The sequence below is a fragment of the Myotis lucifugus genome, unplaced genomic scaffold, assembly GCF_000147115.1.
Source record: "Myotis lucifugus unplaced genomic scaffold, Myoluc2.0 scaffold_51, whole genome shotgun sequence".
Lineage (NCBI taxonomy): Eukaryota > Metazoa > Chordata > Mammalia > Chiroptera > Vespertilionidae > Myotis > Myotis lucifugus.
In genome coordinates, this window is record NW_005871099.1 from 3,723,105 (window position 1) to 3,740,000 (window position 16,896).

At 33.2% G+C, this 16,896-nt stretch overlaps 1 protein-coding gene across 2 annotated transcripts in view; it reads left to right on the forward strand.

Annotated features, from left to right (window-relative positions):
* HGF (hepatocyte growth factor) overlaps nt 1-16,344 on the forward strand; it is a 67,203-nt gene extending 50,859 nt beyond the window's left edge. For both annotated transcript variants that reach the window (XM_006088685.3, XM_006088686.3), the window contains exons 11-18: nt 373-506; nt 6,148-6,186; nt 7,593-7,689; nt 10,780-10,854; nt 11,935-12,081; nt 12,416-12,522; nt 12,645-12,790; nt 16,039-16,344. In XM_006088685.3, the coding sequence (XP_006088747.1) occupies nt 373-506; nt 6,148-6,186; nt 7,593-7,689; nt 10,780-10,854; nt 11,935-12,081; nt 12,416-12,522; nt 12,645-12,790; nt 16,039-16,215 (922 nt within the window). In that variant the 3' untranslated portion in view covers nt 16,216-16,344. The remainder of the gene's footprint in view (nt 1-372; nt 507-6,147; nt 6,187-7,592; nt 7,690-10,779; nt 10,855-11,934; nt 12,082-12,415; nt 12,523-12,644; nt 12,791-16,038) is intronic.
* The last annotated feature ends 552 nt before the right edge of the window (nt 16,345-16,896 follow it).

A 16,896-nucleotide genomic window follows, 5' to 3' on the forward strand; every position in this document is an offset into this window, starting at 1 on the left:
CCGTATTGATGTTCTTTGTCATCTGCTTTTTTCTTTTTTTTTTTTTTTTGCCAGTGTTTCTCATTTCCATGCACAGGTATATTGTTGCCTTACCATTGCAATTATTAAATAGAAATAAAGTCATAAAATCTTTCATCATTTAACTATGCTAATTATTCAGCCCTATTCCATATTCCTGAGCTAGAGAACACGCTTCCAAACTGTAGAAACAAAATAAATATCAAACAAAATAATCAAAATTCATATCAGTTGAAGCTTGTGCCATATCTCTAATGAAAGTTATGTGCTCAGGTTTTATCTTCTTGGTGACATTTTGTTTTTTTTTTGACAAAATGAGCATCTTGTGATGTTCAGAGTATTTTGTTTATGCAGGCATATCTTCTGGGAACCAGATGCTAGCAAGCTAAATAAGAATTACTGTCGGAATCCTGATGATGATGCCCATGGTCCCTGGTGTTACACGGGAAATCCTCTCATTCCTTGGGATTACTGCCCTATTTCTCGTTGTAAGTATATTTAATGATCTTTTTCAGGTGAAATATTTTAAATATACTGCATCTTCTCTAAATTGATATCTTAATCAGAGGTGAAAATAATAATATAGGAGGAATGCATTTGATCCCTTGAGAATGTACTACACACACACACACACACACACACTTTCTTCATCTTTCATCTAGACAAGGAGACATTGTGCTGACCTTTTAAAAAATATATATATACATATATATATAGTAATATATATATATAATATATATAATATATATATAATTGATTTTAGAGAGGAAAGGAGAGGGAGAGAGAGATAGAAAAATCAAATGATGAGAGAGAATCATTGATTGTCTGCCTCCTACTGAGGATTGGGCATGCACCTCAACCAGGAATCGAACCGTGACCTCCTAGTTCCTAGGTCGATGTTCAACCACTGAGCCATGCCAACCAGGTCATTCTGCTGACCTTTTAAAAGAAGACCTTCCTTCCTCAGAAGATTCTCAAATTGAATCCAGAAACAATCATTGGTCATGGCTCTAACATGACTGCTCTAGGAAGAACTCCCCATTCTCATCACCAGGACTATCTGTTCAGCCTTTGAATGTAGCAGAGCTTTCAGCAAAGGCCCCCAACCCACTAACCATCCCAAGAAGAGAGCTGAGGTAGTGGTGCTTCTATCTTCTCAGTTATTTAGCCCAAGACTAAGAAGTATGGAGCATTCCATCCACTCTTTGAGCCCAAGAGAATTTTGTTAAAAGAGTATTAGTGCATAAAGTAAAAGATATATGTAAAATATATGTGTGATATACTTCACATAAAAGAGCACCTATATATCAGTAAGAAAAAGATAACTTAAGAGAAAAATAAAGAAAACAAATCCTCAAAAATAAATATAATTGATAAACAAATATTAAAACTTAATTGTAAGAAAAATAAAATTATAAAAGCATAATAAATAATTTCCACCTATCAGGTTGGCAAATAATAAAATGATTGTTAATGCCCAATAATATTGAGAGCCTGGGTGATCAACTCTCTCAATTCTGCATTACTTTGTGAATGGGAAAGCTTATCTGGACGTAGTATGGAGAAATTTTGTAACCTCAATACTAGCAACACTGTGTGCTAGATATTTCTTGTTGTGGGAGGCTATCTTGTGCATTATGAGATGCTTAATAGCCTCTACCCACTACATGCCAATAGTACTACCAATACATCCAGTCATGACAATCAAAAATATTTCCAGACATTGCCAAATGTCCCCTTGGTGGTGATGGTCGGGGAGCATTGGAAAATACCCCCATTGAGCACAACTTATATGGAAATATATCCTCAATAAATTATTGAATGAAAAAGTCTTATTATAAAACTGTACAGTAGCAAGAGACCATTGTACTATACTATGTATCTCACAGCTCCATGTTTATAGCAAACATCTTTAAACACTATTAAACTATCTTCTTACTTAAAAAAGGACAAACTTTGGTAAGTTCAGTACTAGTCTGTTTTAAGAATGTTTTACATGTGAGACAAACCAGCAGCAAGTACCTTGAAACTAACAGTAAAAGCACCCTTTTTAAAAGAGGCAATGGTTTGAAGAAATGTTAGCTTTAAAACATGAAATATAAACAACTCTATATTTTTCCTTAATATATGACAAATTAAAGAGATAATTTCTCACCTTAAGTGGAAACATTGTGAAATTTTAGCATAAAATGGTAAACCTTAAACACAATGCTAATCAAGTATATCTATCAGTATTTTTAATAAAGAAATTCTCTATAATAGTATATAAACATGTTTGCAAAGGAATACTATTAATATTATTACATTTCATCTCATCAGCTCTAATCATAGCCTTTCAAATTCATTAGTGTTTCTCTGGTGTTCTGTTTTTCCCACATTAGGGTTTGCGTAGGTCCTGAAAATGTTCTTTTATAGAAGATGTCCTTCAAGTTTTAATGCTAAAACAAACAAGCAAACAAACCTACTTCTTTAGCACAAAAAACTTAAAAAATAGTTAAAGGAAGTAATTTTTCTAAATATTGCTTTTACCTCATGGAAAATTTTTGTGAAGTTTCTGTGATTAAGAATAAGGATGTCCAGATGGCATGGCTCAGTGGTTGAGCATTGGCCTATGAACCAGGAGGTCATGGGTTCAACTCCTGGCCAGGGCATATGCCTGGGTTGTGGGCTCAATCCCTAGTAGGGGGCATGGAGGAGGCATTCAATCAATGATTCTCTCTCATTAATGTTTCTATCTCTCTCCTCCTCATCCTTTCTCTCTGAAATCAATAAAAATATATTTTAAAAAAAGGACTAATAAAGGCTAGTAGACTATCCAATGAGAAGGAAAAAAGTCAATGACCTGGCTTTTAAAAAAGGTTCTAATGCTTTTTCTACAGAATCCAGATATGTAAAAATCCCAGTAGCTTAGTTTTAGCACATAGAGTGAAATGCTCCCATAGAATCTCAGGAAACTGAGCTTTGGATTACAAGCCTAATGGACACAGGGATCTAATAATTTAAAAGTTTTAAAAACATATTTCCAACTAACATTTTAAAACTAAAAGTTGTCTTGTGCTATTGAAAGACTTCAAGGTGTTGCTAGTATTTGATTAAATGCTATTGCAGATAACTCATTTTTACTTCAATTTATTTTGAACATTAATTTTAATAAATATTTTTACACTGTCATCTTTCTAACTAATATTTATAGCCAGGATTTATTTACATTTTACCACTGTTGAAAGGCTAATAAAATTTATCTTTAGAAAATTTGAGGTTGTATTTATTTAACTGCAGAGACTATATAAATCATTTTTGCACAGTACAATTATGGTACAAATCATGTAAAGGTTTTATTACTTTAAAAATGCTTACAAAATTATACTTAACATATATTTTTAAGATCAAATATGCAGAAATAAGGCTGGAGAAATGTTTAAACATTTATCTGTACACAAACACAATATAGCTTAGAAAAAAATCTTAGTTTTTAACAACTAAGAGTGTAGTGATTAAGAGCTTTATCTCTGACCTCTGGGTAAGAATTCCAACCCTATTACTATAAGTGCCTTGGGAAAGTTATTACATTTAAGTTTGTATTTATGTATTCATTTTTAACAACTTAAAATTGAGTTACTACTATGTGCAAAGCCCTATATAACACACTAGGTATCCTATATAATAAAAGGGTAATATGCAAATTGACCCTAACAGCAGAACAACTGGGAATGACTGGTCACTATGACACACACTGACCACCTGGGGGCAGACGCTCAATGCAGGAGCTGCCCCTTGGTGGTCAGTGTGCTCCCACAGGGGGAGCTCTGCTCAGCCACAAGCGAGCCTGACAGCTGCCAGCACAGCAGTGGTGGCGGGAGCCTCACCTGCCCCCTCAGCAGCGCTAAGGATGTTTACTGCAGTTTAGGCCTGCTCCCCACTGGCAAGTGGACATCCCCCGAGGGCTCCCAGGCTGCCAGAGGGATGTCTGACTGCCAGCTGAGGCCCGATCTCCCGGGGTGCGGGCCTAAGCCATCAGGTGGTCATCCCCCAAGGGGTCCCAGACTGTGAGAGGGCACAGGCCAGGCTGAGGGACCCCCCAAGTGCACAAATTTTTGTGCACCAGGCCTCTAGTACAACAATATAAACAATATTTCTTACCTTTACATAATTTTCAGTGTAGAAAGGAGACATTTATATAAATAATTGCAAATATAATTATTTAATAAACATATATTAATATTAAAATAAATAATTAAAATGGGAGCAATCAATATCTGCCTGGAGAAATATGTGATGTTCATAAAGTTTGAACCTGACTCAAAAATTTAAGAATATATTAAAAGGTTTCTTTTGTTTTCAATAACAGTTTATGGTTTGAATCACAACACATAAATACAACTTTTATAATTGACATGTTTTCCTTCTTCAAAATATAAGTTGAATCAATACATATATATTTTTTTTCATATTTGAGTACTATGGTGGAGATAGTGGGAAAGAAGTAAAAGAGGAAAATTGAGAATAGTATTTGATGGTAAAATGGAAAAGGCCTAGAGAGCAGTTTTTCAAGGTTTTGCTCAAAATGTACAACAGAAGAAACTAGAATGCTTTTAAAAAATTCATAATCTAGCCTTCAACCCAGAATCTCCAGAAATCTGACTATAAGTGGCATTTCAGCTAATTCTAAAGTGGGGGAAATATTTGCTTAACAGGAAACTGTATATATTTTCAATAATTAATTAATATTAATATCAATAATATTAATTAATTATTATTTAGGTCCACAATTTACTATGTGTATACATTTTTAAATTTTAAATATTTTAGTAAGGTACAAGTGAACTAAATACTGCATTGTTCTATTAGCTTGATTCTTAGAAATAGAAAACTTGATATGCTATTAAGGATAGAATAGTCTTTTTCATCAGGACAACATAAGAAATAAATATATATTTTTATTTTAGAAATTTTAAGTACTTAACTTGAGTGGGAAAACCACTGTCCTTGACGTTTTAATGAGCCACAATCAGCCTCAATCTTTGTACTATAAACTAAAACCTTGACCTCAGCTGACTCTAAGACAAAACCCTCCCTCAGGATAAGCTAAAGGGAAAGTAAATAATGAAATTTATATGTTTTCCTTTACCCTTATTCATTTAAAATACCTAGACTTGGTAAATGAGCTTAAGTAAAAACTCTTGAGATTCTCTATAAATAACAATCAAATTTGCATCTATTACAAAGGAATCCATATGCCATTATTCTTTTGTTGTCGGTTTATTTGAGCTCAGAGTATTTCCAGGGATTAACAACCAGCTGGGTCTAACAGTGCTTGACTAAACTCTATGCCATCACTTCTGAACAGTCGGACATTAAACTCCAGGAAATGTATTGTGCCTCATTTGTTACTGCATAAGTACTCTCAAATCCTTGCATCTTCTAAGCCTTCTTTTTGTAGCAATTAAGCCTCAGTAAAGAAGTTATGAAAAAGGAGTAAGTTATGAAGTTTTAGTTAGAATTAATTTCCAGTTTCTAGTGTTCTCTTTTTTCCATATTTTTTACTATGATCTGGAATAAACAATTTTGAAATATTCTAAGGAAAAACGTTATATTGTTATTCTTTTTTCCCATTGATGATTTTGATTTCTACCTTCTGGAATTCTTAAAGTTTTCTGAAGCATGTGAAGTTTCAATTATCCTCCACTGTATTTTAAAAAAAATAATTTTCAGAAAAAATATAAATGGGCCACATTACAATAAAAACATAATTTATCGATATGAATGGAACAAACAAGCAATAATAAGTATTATTGCTATTAAATGAAATGGTCCTTGTGTATGATGTTGGGGGGTCTTGGTAGGATGAGGCAGCTCCTTGATGCTAGTAGACACCCTCCACAGTCATAAAACAGGGTTTTCCCCACATCACCCCCTACCAGTAGGCACACACCTTCAATATTGTCCAGTAAAAGTGACACATAATTACTCAAAAGAGTACTATTACATTTTATCTTTGAATAAAATGTCAATAATTTTAGTAAATTATCCAATTCATGGATATTTCAATTGCAGTATATAGCTTTGGTTTTATATCACAGAAATAAGTATGGATGAATTATGTTTATATGTACATACTTATTTTTACAGGTGAAGGTGATACCACACCTACAATAGTCAACTTAGACCGTAAGTAATATTTTGTATATTTGTGTCTCTATGTGTCAGAAATGAGTCATTACTTTCTTCATAGGAAAATACTTTGTCACTATATTAACTTCCATTATAAAAATAAGTTAGTCTATTTTTACTTAATTTTTTTATGTGCATATGTATGGGGTTACAAAGGTAACTGCATACTAAATATCAAAATTCAATTCTGTAGCAGACATTATAAGAAGTTATATTTAACATAGAAAAAGCCATTATATTTCTTTTAATTCTGGCCAAAATGAATGTATGGACCTTTACCCTCTTTTTAAGTTAATAAAGATGCAAAAATCAGAAGGAATGAAACCAAAAGGTTGGGAAATTATGCAGCATCTCTATCTTGCTCTATTTTTAAAGCTCTTTGCATGCTCTACTAGGCCAAAGATGACACCGCCTGAGAGGTTCGGTCAATCCTCCATTTAAGAAAATCTGTTGAGAGCCACTAGTTTTTAATTTTTGCATATTTTGGGGGCTAAAGGAAATCATTCAAGTGTTTTGATTTAAGAGGCCACTTGCTTTGTTCCAGGCTGAAGAAGCTAGTAGAGGTCATTTTTAGACTAGTTGATAGTATAAGGCAAGGGACAAAGAGGAGGGTCAGGAAAAAGTTTAATTCAGGGAATTCTGTATTGTCATTTGAATATAATGATTTGAACATAGTAATTATGTCATTTGGATATAATATCAATACTTAGAATATTGATAATCTAATTTAAAATTGCTCTGCATTTTCACTTTACTATTTCAGAAATAATAAACCCAATATAGTTTTGGTTTGTTTGTTTCATTCAGGCTATTGATTTGCGTTGGCATTCAGAAATTACCACCATAAATGACATAGTTAAATTTTATGTTGAGGTTGGTGGGGAAAATACAATCACTAAGAGACATGGAGAACTGTTCTTATTTAGTGCTGGGTGAGGAAAGCCACTGTCATGCTCATGGCCAGGTTGTTGACCTTGAGTTGATTAGTTTTTCTGTGTTATTCATCTAAGATGAGGATTGCAAACATGTGGGGCCTGATTTGGCACTGTAGCCACAATACATGTTCACCATTAAATGTTCTTCTGACAGAATTATAGTAGTTACATTTGCCTAGGTACCTTTGCTGAGAGGCACAGTGTTAAAAAATGTTTTGTTAAAATGTTAAGGGGAGTGGGGTGAGGGTGACTGGATAAAGAAAGTGAAGGAAACAGCTAAAGAATATATGTGCATACCCCATGGACATGGACAATCATTTGTAAGGGCCAAGGAAGGTGGAGGTAGGGGAGAGTGGAGGTGAGCAAATGGGGGGAGGAGGACTCCTGTAATAATGTCAACATTAATTTTTAATTAAATATTTATGTATATAAATTATGTATATAAGTTATGTTTGGTTCTCTTTTTAGATCCTGTAATATCTTGCGCCAAAACAAAACAATTACGAGTTGTAAATGGAATTCCAACACGAACAAATGTAGGATGGATGGTTAGTTTGAAATACAGGTAATTATTAATGACACAAATTATATGTATTTGGCTTATTTGCAGAAGGTGTATTCCCAGCAGTATGGCCATATGTGGTCATGCAGATTGTGCACTCCCCATGGACACTCCTATGAGGGGGGCTCAAGAGAGGATCGATGACATTCTGCTTGCCAAACAGCCCTATATTTTGCAATTTGTTCCTCTCCAGATAGTACATTTTTATTTATTTATTTTTTATTAAATTGATTGGGGTGACATTGGTCAACATGAACATATAGATTTCAAGTGTGGGTTTCTATGTGCCCACCACCCAAAGTCAAATCTTCTCCTGTCACCATATATTAGGAACCCCTTCTGCCCCCACCCTCTTTCTGCCCCGACCCACTACTATTTGTGTTCACCAGTTTCAGTTTTATATCCCACATATGAGTGAAAATATATGGTCCCTAGATTTTTCTGACTGACTTATTTCACTTAGTATAATGTTCTCAGCGCTATTTCATCCTTTCTTATAGCTGAGTAGTATTCCATCATTTATATGTACAGTACCCTTTTAAATGTTCACAAAAGTCCCATATGTGTTGGCATTGTCCCTAATTACAAGTGGCACTTCAATTCTGATTAAGCAAAACATACAGAACGTACTTATACCTTGATATCACCGGACTAATTATAATGCATATGCTATTAATTTCCCAGTCTAGGATACTGTGACTTTATTTTCTAACATGCCTATTCATAATTATATCAGAAATTTTATATTTCTTTTAAATTTTTGAATTTTCTTTGTCATACTAGTGAGAATGGCACTAATTTTAAATTCTAGAATATTTTGCCATTGAGAAAAATATTAATAAACAATAGTGATGGCCCTAGCCGGTTTAGCTCAGTGGATAGAGTGTCGGCCTACAGACAGAAGGGTCCCAGGTTTGATTCTGGTCAGGGGCACATGCCCAAGTTGTGGGCTCAATCCCCAGTGGGGGGCATGCAGAGGCAGCCAATCAATGATTCTTTCTCATCATTGATGTTTCTATCTCTCCATTTCCCTTCCTCTTTGAAATCAATAAAAATAAAGGGGTGAGAACAAAGCATAAATATTAAAAACAAAACAATAGTGAGGTTGAGTATTCCCGCTATTGTAATATTTAGTGTAGATAAAAAATTCTTGGCATGTCTATTTCCCAATGCTTTAAAGAATGAATGGTATGTTCTATGTGAAATAAACTATGCAAAATATACTGTTATACAAAAATTGAGGTTAGTAATTCTGTTGTAAGAGTTTTATATTGAAAATGAGAATTAACTTAAAATATGAACCTAAAACGTTCTATATACTACATGCATTATACCATATGGTAATCAAAATGTTAAAATATTTTTGTCAATACCTATCTTTACTAGAATCTCATCACTTAACAACAAACCTGAATTCTAACCACATTTTCTATTGTTTTTAAGACACCTTACATTTCCCCTCTAAGTCTTGTGCTGTTCTTCCTACTAGAGTTGTAGCTTTCTTCCTCCATATTTTGTGCTTGAAAAATCCTTCTCATTCTTCAAATACCAACTCAAATATAACTTGTTTTGGGAAACCCTCTCTGTTCCTTGAACTATAGCCTCCTAGAGTAGAGAAAGGAAGTACATATTTTACTACAATGAAGTCACAGTGATATTAAAGTAGAAAAGAGACAACTTGAAACTGAAGTCCTTTTATAAATAAGACAATTATTAGCAAACAGAATCCTTTGATATATACCAGGGAGAAGATGGTCTAAAGTTCTCTTCTAGTATGTCTTTCTTTTGAGGAATAAATGACCAACTTTTATAAATATGTGTGATGATAATTGTAGGGTAGCTGTCCTAGGTGTGTAGTACTGAAGTAGAGTTGTGAAACTCACCAGAATTTTAAAGCTAATTCTCACCAGAATTTTAAAGCTAATTGTACAAGATGAAGATTTAATGAAGGCTGCAAAATTTAGGGGGGAGTGTTTCATTCTATTCATCTCTAAATTAGTTATTCTTTGCAAATCTCATAACTCCATAAAAAAGAGGTATGTACATATGAATTTATTATTATGTACATATGAATTTATTATTACCAATACAATATATAAGGATACTCCTTTGGAAGTTTCTGTGGAGAAGTAGATAAAATTGTTTTTCATTAGATCAGAGTACTATAAACTTTTAGGGGAAAAATATTTTTCTTTTAAGTCCAAGTTCTCTAGTAACAACAGCTGTTTAGTTATTCTTCCAAAACACATACTGAGAGAAACAGAAATTAAAACTCGATATATACTCTTATCCTCCTGTGTGGTACAGGCCATAAATAACCATGGTCTTAATCTGGGAATCTTTTGCTATTATTCTCTCAAGCACTGAACATCTGTACACTTTGGAAATGTAAATTGTGAAAAGTTCTACTTTATTTTATTTCTCTGCCAAAAAACAATGGATTTACAGATTTTGGATATCACCAAATAAATGTACTAGTGTTTATTATTCTCCACAAATATCTTAAAATTTTTCCAGATGATATGTCTTGCAAACTTGCTTTAATGATATGTTGCTGGTCTTAAGCTGAACAAACAAATGTATTCAAACTCAATTGTATTTTAAGTTAACATCTCAGAGCTAAATAATGGTAATGAACGAAGAAAATAGTGTCCAAATTTTATATATTGCTGCCACCACATGTCTTTTAGAGTTTAAATAAAAACTTAAATTTGCATATTTCATAATTAAACACTGAATAGGCCTATGTTGTTTTATGGTTCATATTTTTGTTCATTCTAATTATCCTATATGTGTAGCACATACTTTCTCTCACAAGGAATAAATCTTGGTATGTAGTGACAGGATTCCACATACAAAAATAAAGTTGATTTCATAAAATTGTAATCACATTATAAAAAAATGCTAATGCTACAGTCACCAAACATCATCTTTCTGATAAAAGGATTACTCATTTTATTCTAGTTGGGTTAATTTCTACATTTTTCTCTCAAATGCATTTATTTTTAACAAACATAGCCATAGATTTCGCATTAATTGGCAGCGAACCTTCCTGCACAGATGTTACTTGTTTCTCTTTCCTCTTTCTTGTAGAAATAAACATATCTGCGGAGGATCATTGATAAAGGAAAGTTGGATTCTTACCGCAAGGCAGTGTTTCCCTTCTCGGTAAAGTGTTTCTGAAACCAATTATTTGTTTTGAGCATTTAAAAACATGCATGGCTTCCACTTAGCTTTTAGACTTAGTATGTGTATTTATTTAACAGAGATTAACCAGAATGGGGTGAAGACACTAATTTTTTTTTTAAGATTTAGCTAACAAAACTTTCTTTGACTTAATTATACTTACTTACTGGGTACTGCTTCTATTCACCTTTTCCCACAATTGGCATTACTCTAATTTGAGGGGAAAGTTGCTAGAATTATGCAAATAATTTAATCACAACCTCTTGCACTCTATATTTCTAGATACAAATTCTTTTTCTGTTTTTGTTTCTTTTTATTATTGAATTTATTGGGGTGGCATTAGTGAATTATCAAAAACTTTCAATCCTCATTTCTGCTTTCTTATGTAGAGACAGCCTCCAGATCATCCTGGGAATAATTTCCAATGAAACTTAGTCTAGCAGTGGTTCTCAACCTTCTGGCCCTTTAAATACAGTTCCTCATGTTGTGACCCAACCATAAAATTACTTTCGCTGTTCCTTCATAACTGTAATGTTGCTACTGTTATGAATCGTAATGTAAATATTTGATATGCAGGATGGTCTTAGGCGACCCCTGTGAAAGGGTCATTCGACCGCCAAAGGGGTCGCGACCCACAGGTTGAGAACCGCTGTAAGAAAAAGATGGGAGGCAGCATTTGTAAGCTAACTTCCTGATTCTCATCAAGGTCACTCCGATTTTGTTAGTATAAATCTTCAACCCCCGTTAAGAAACCAAACATTCACACAGCTGAAGTAAAAAGAAACTTTGTAGTAAAATTGCCTGAAATTTTTTTCTCTCTGGCAAAACATAATCAAAATTTTTTGAAATAGCCATTTAGATTTTCATCAGTTTATAAGCTATCCCTTATATGTACTTTTAGCCATCAGAACTTTGCATAACAAATATGTTGCTCTTTATTATACTTTAAATGAGATTTTAAATTTAGGTGATTTTTCTGTACTTATAAGCTAAAATAATATATATGAATAATCATTACACAATTTAAAATTATATTTTTACATTTTTTTGTTTTTTACTTAGAAACAAAGACTTGAAAGACTATGAAGTTTGGCTTGGGATCCATGATGTCCATGGAAGAGGAGATGAGAAACGCAAACAGGTTCTCAATGTTTCCCAGGTGGTGTACGGGCCTGAAGGATCGGATCTGGTATTACTGAAGCTTGCTAGGTTAGTTCCTATAGGAGGTTGTGTATTTTTAACCTTGATTGAAATCGTTAAAGCTCTTTTCACTATGTGGCTATTCTGCTCTCACGTAGATTTGTTATAAAACATAAGTCACGTGTAATATATGAATGTATATGTGTGCATAACTAATTTACCTACCATCTACTACAGACTTCTAAATTATATATTAAACATTCCCTTCTTCTGTTTTCTTTTTTAAGAAACATGACTTTTTATTCTCTCTAAACATCATATTAAATATTAACACTACATTTCAATCTGTTAATTTTGTACTGAATCCAATCAAGAATACTACCATTATATTTTGTCTTTTCAGACCTGCTGTCTTGGATAATTTTGTTAGTACAATCGATTTACCCAATTATGGATGCATGATTCCTGAAAAAACCACTTGCAGTGTTTACGGCTGGGGCTACACTGGATGTAAGTCATTTTTCATAAGATAAGGCAATACCATATTTATTTTATTGAAAATTGTATTTGTTTCTTATTTTTCTCACCGGACCCTGTGCTCATTAACTGTAAATTCTTTTGCACTACTCTAGTGATCAACTCTGATGGTCTATTACGAGTAGCACATCTCTTTATTATGGGGAATGAGAAATGCAGCCAATATCATCAAGGGAAGGTGACTCTGAATGAATCTGAAATATGTGCTGGAGCTGAAAATATTGCAGCGGGACCATGCGAGGTAAAAAGGGAGCTTTTTAAATAAGGCATAAGTGATTAGTAGCATAGTTTCTCATGTTTATTTTGTCTATATTTTTCAAACGAAAATCATTATACACCAACATGTTCCCAGAGAGAGGAATTGGGAAAGATAACCCTGTATTATCTTTGTACTTTTTTTAAACTAAACAGTGATACAATCCATGTTTCATTACCAGTAAACTATGATGGCATTTGTCTCTAAAAACAACACAAAAAACCCCAAAACACAAACATAATGCCCCAATAAACTAATAGAGCCAGAACTCTAAAAGAAGCTGTATAAATGAGAAGTATCCAATAGGAGTTTGATATAATAGCTTTAATTGTTCTAATGTTTTTCTAAATTTATCTAATCTTCCCAAATTCTCCCTAAATGGACTATATTAATAATTTTATTAAGAAATATCTATCTAACCCAACCAGTGTGGCTCAGTGGTTGAGAGTCCACCTATGAACCAGGAGGTCAGGGCACATCCCGGGTTGTGGACTCGATCCCTAGTAGGGATCTTGCAGGAGGCAGCTGATCAATGATTCTCATCATCGATATTTCTGTCTTTCTCTCCCTGTCCCTCTCTAAAATGAATAAAAAATATATATTTTTTAAAAGAAATACCTGTCTAGTTTTTAACTTTTAAATGTGTTTTTCATTAAGTCAGTGTGTGTGTGTGTGTGTGTGTGTGTGTGTGTGTGTGTGTGTGTGTCTGTTAACAAATTCTATTTTAAAAACCAAAAGGTCAAAGTCTATGACTGTAAGAGCTTGGACATTATAATTTGTTAGGCAACTGTTCTTTCAACTTGGCAGTGTTCCTATCCCTGTTTTACATAGACAAGCTGTTAAACTGTTACTTTAGATGTATTTTTGAATGTAACAACACACTCCTTAAGCCTGGGAGCTGTGGAATTGTAGAACATTATGTGTAGCAAAGCATAGAATGAGTTCAGTATTAGTGAAATGTCTTTTGACTTGTAGGAAATGGCCTAAGTATGGAGCATTAATATTTATAGAAATGCATGTGTTAAATATATTGCTCTGAGATTTATTCCTGAAAAGAAAGCATTTACTTAGTTAAGAATATTTTAGAACTGCTTAAGATGATATGGCTAGAAACAGATTATATACTTATAACCACTTTTAAATTCCCTGTTTTTCCAGTAAGTCAGTATTACTGTGTTCATTATAACTAATGAAAATAACAAGGAGAAAGGAATCCTTCCTCCCTACCTCTTTTCCTTCTTTCCTCCCTCCCTCCCTCTCTCCCTGCCTTCCTTCCTTCATTCCCTCCTTCCTTCCCCGCTAAGAGCCCTGTGAGCATGAAGTTTGAGCTAGACCCAATCTTTGCTATCATTTAAGATGCTATGCACTTACCCCAGCCCTACTGCCATTACTAAAAATGCTTTGGCAACTGCTCTTCAGGAATAGCCTGTAATCAGGTTTATCATCTATACATTCTTAGATTCCTAACTTTAGCGTTGGAGTTTTCATCACATTATCACATACTTGTTATTTTTATTATATGGACAAGATTTGACTTCAAGTTGATTCTACCACTTCTCAAGAATGGATTTATCCTCTAGAATATTTTAAAAAAAACACAGGGCAATAAATCACTGAAACTACTTAAAAATAAATCTCCCAAATGTTTGTAGCATCACATTTAGTAAAAGGTACCCAATGCAAATTGCTTTGAAGATAAAGCAGTTTACTGGTGATTTTATTTTAAAATCAAATTTATTAACTCATGTGGCATGATTTATATGCAGTCTCATAGAATGAACTATTTTTTTTACTGTTTTATATTCTACTTCACCCTTACTTTGATTTTTCCCATCATAGAATGTTGATAGCTCTCTTCTTTCCACCTGTATCACAGAACTAAATTTCACAGTAGTTTATTTCTATCTCATCACTTCACTGTTGTGGGAGAATTGAGATAGTGTCAAACACTCTTCTTCATACCAGGTTGCTGAAAGTCATTTATCACAATTGTAGGAGGCTACAGAGTTCATGCAAGTGATGGAGCACATTTGTAATGATTATATACAGCAATAGTGTAAATATGGGGGGGCAAAAGTAGGTTTACAGTTATGAGTATGTGAAATACAGTGTTTATTCTTGTATTCTTATATATACATTATTGTATTATTTTCCATACAAACAGCCGTAAGCCTACTTTTGCCCCACCCCATATATGTGAATATAAAAATATATGCAAAAAAACAATCAATTCATCTATCTATCACATATCTATATCTGATGATATGACAGGGTTACCATACAAAAAATGCCATAAAATCACAGGCTGCCTTCCTCAAGGAGGGGTATAAAATGTAAGCATAACTATGTATAACTACTAATGCCAACAGTAAGTGCAAAAACATTCCTTCTTTAAGCCTGGAAAAGCAATATCTAAATAGTAAATAGAATTATTTTTATCAATTATATGTTTTTGTTTTACTTGTTAAGATCATTTTAGAGACAGGATTGGAGGAAGGAAAAAAAGCTTTACAAATAAGAGGAAATTTAATGCAGTTTAATCATTAAACATGTATAATTACAGGTGGTTTTTTGGTACTTGCATTTATCTACATTTTCCAAATTTTCTGTATTGAACGTATTTTAAACAGCAGAAGAAAGTAAAAATAAATATAAAAATGTACCTTCTTAAATAGCTATCAGTGGCTATGTGTTAGTATGCATTCAAAAGAGGCAAAATCCACTTTCAAAGATGGAAAATATGTCATTCTCAAATGAATACTACACATTATAGAACACTTTGAACTTTTGTACTTATATCAGTCTTAGTTAATTCAATAGAAAGATAATTAATGGTTTAGTACATAAATTTTTATATATATATATTTAAATATATTTGTATTGATTTTTCACAGAGAGAAAGGGAAAGGAATAGAGAGTTAGAAACATCAATGAGAGAGAAACATTGATCAGCTGCCTCCTGCACACCCCCTACTGGGGATGTGCCCGCAACCAAGGTACATGCCCTTGACTGGAATCGAACCTGGGACCTTTCAGTCCACAGGCCGACGCTCTATCCACTGAGCCAAACCAGTTAGGGCTAGTACATAAATTTTATTTAAATTAAAGTTATTCTCTTTTTTGTATATATGTACCTTTGAGATACAAATCTATATAGAAAATGTTAATGAATCATTCAATTTTATTTCTAAAATAATTATTTGTTGTTGTTATGTCACATGTCTTCTTCCTAGGGGGATTATGGTGGCCCGCTTGTTTGTGAACAACATAAAATGAGAATGGTTCTTGGAGTTATTGTTCCTGGTCGTGGATGTGCCATTGCAAATCGTCCTGGCATTTTTGTCCGAGTAGCATATTATGCAAAATGGATACATAAAGTTATATTAACGTATAAGGTACCGCAGTCATAGCTGATGTAACTGTGCCTGAAATTTCCATCAATACAACTCTCTTTTACATGAGGATTCAGAGAACATGGAATTAAAATGTCACTTAAAACAATCCTAAGACACTTGAGTGTCATGTTTGTTAGATACTCATTAATATTTATGGGTGTTCCCTGTTGTTTTTTTGTGAATGTTATTGTGTAAATGTTGAAGTGAATTAAGGTACATGCGAGTGCAGTAACATATCTCCTGAAGATACTTGAATGGATTAAAAAATGCAAAGGTATAATTGCTGGGTGATAAAAGACTTAATGGGAAAATCAATTAATCTCTCTACACTGCTTTCCAAGGTTAGTTTCTTAAGAATGAATGCACCATAAGTTAAACATTATTTTAACCTCACAAAAATAATTTATACCTTGTTTTTTAAAATTGTAACTCAATATTAAATTATATTACCTTTCATATGCCATACATTATATTTCATTTGTTTCTCCTTACTGTGTATCCTGTAATATTAGTATACATACTTTTTATAAGAACTTGTACCCATATACACAAGCCTGGGTACACAGGTGCATGCACTAGAGTTCAAATTGTGGTGTATCTAATGTAACCCTTAAATATTCTAAAATAGTACTTATAGTTTTTCCTCAAGAAAAAACAAACAAATGTAAAGACAAGTAGAGATATTAAGGAAAGGTG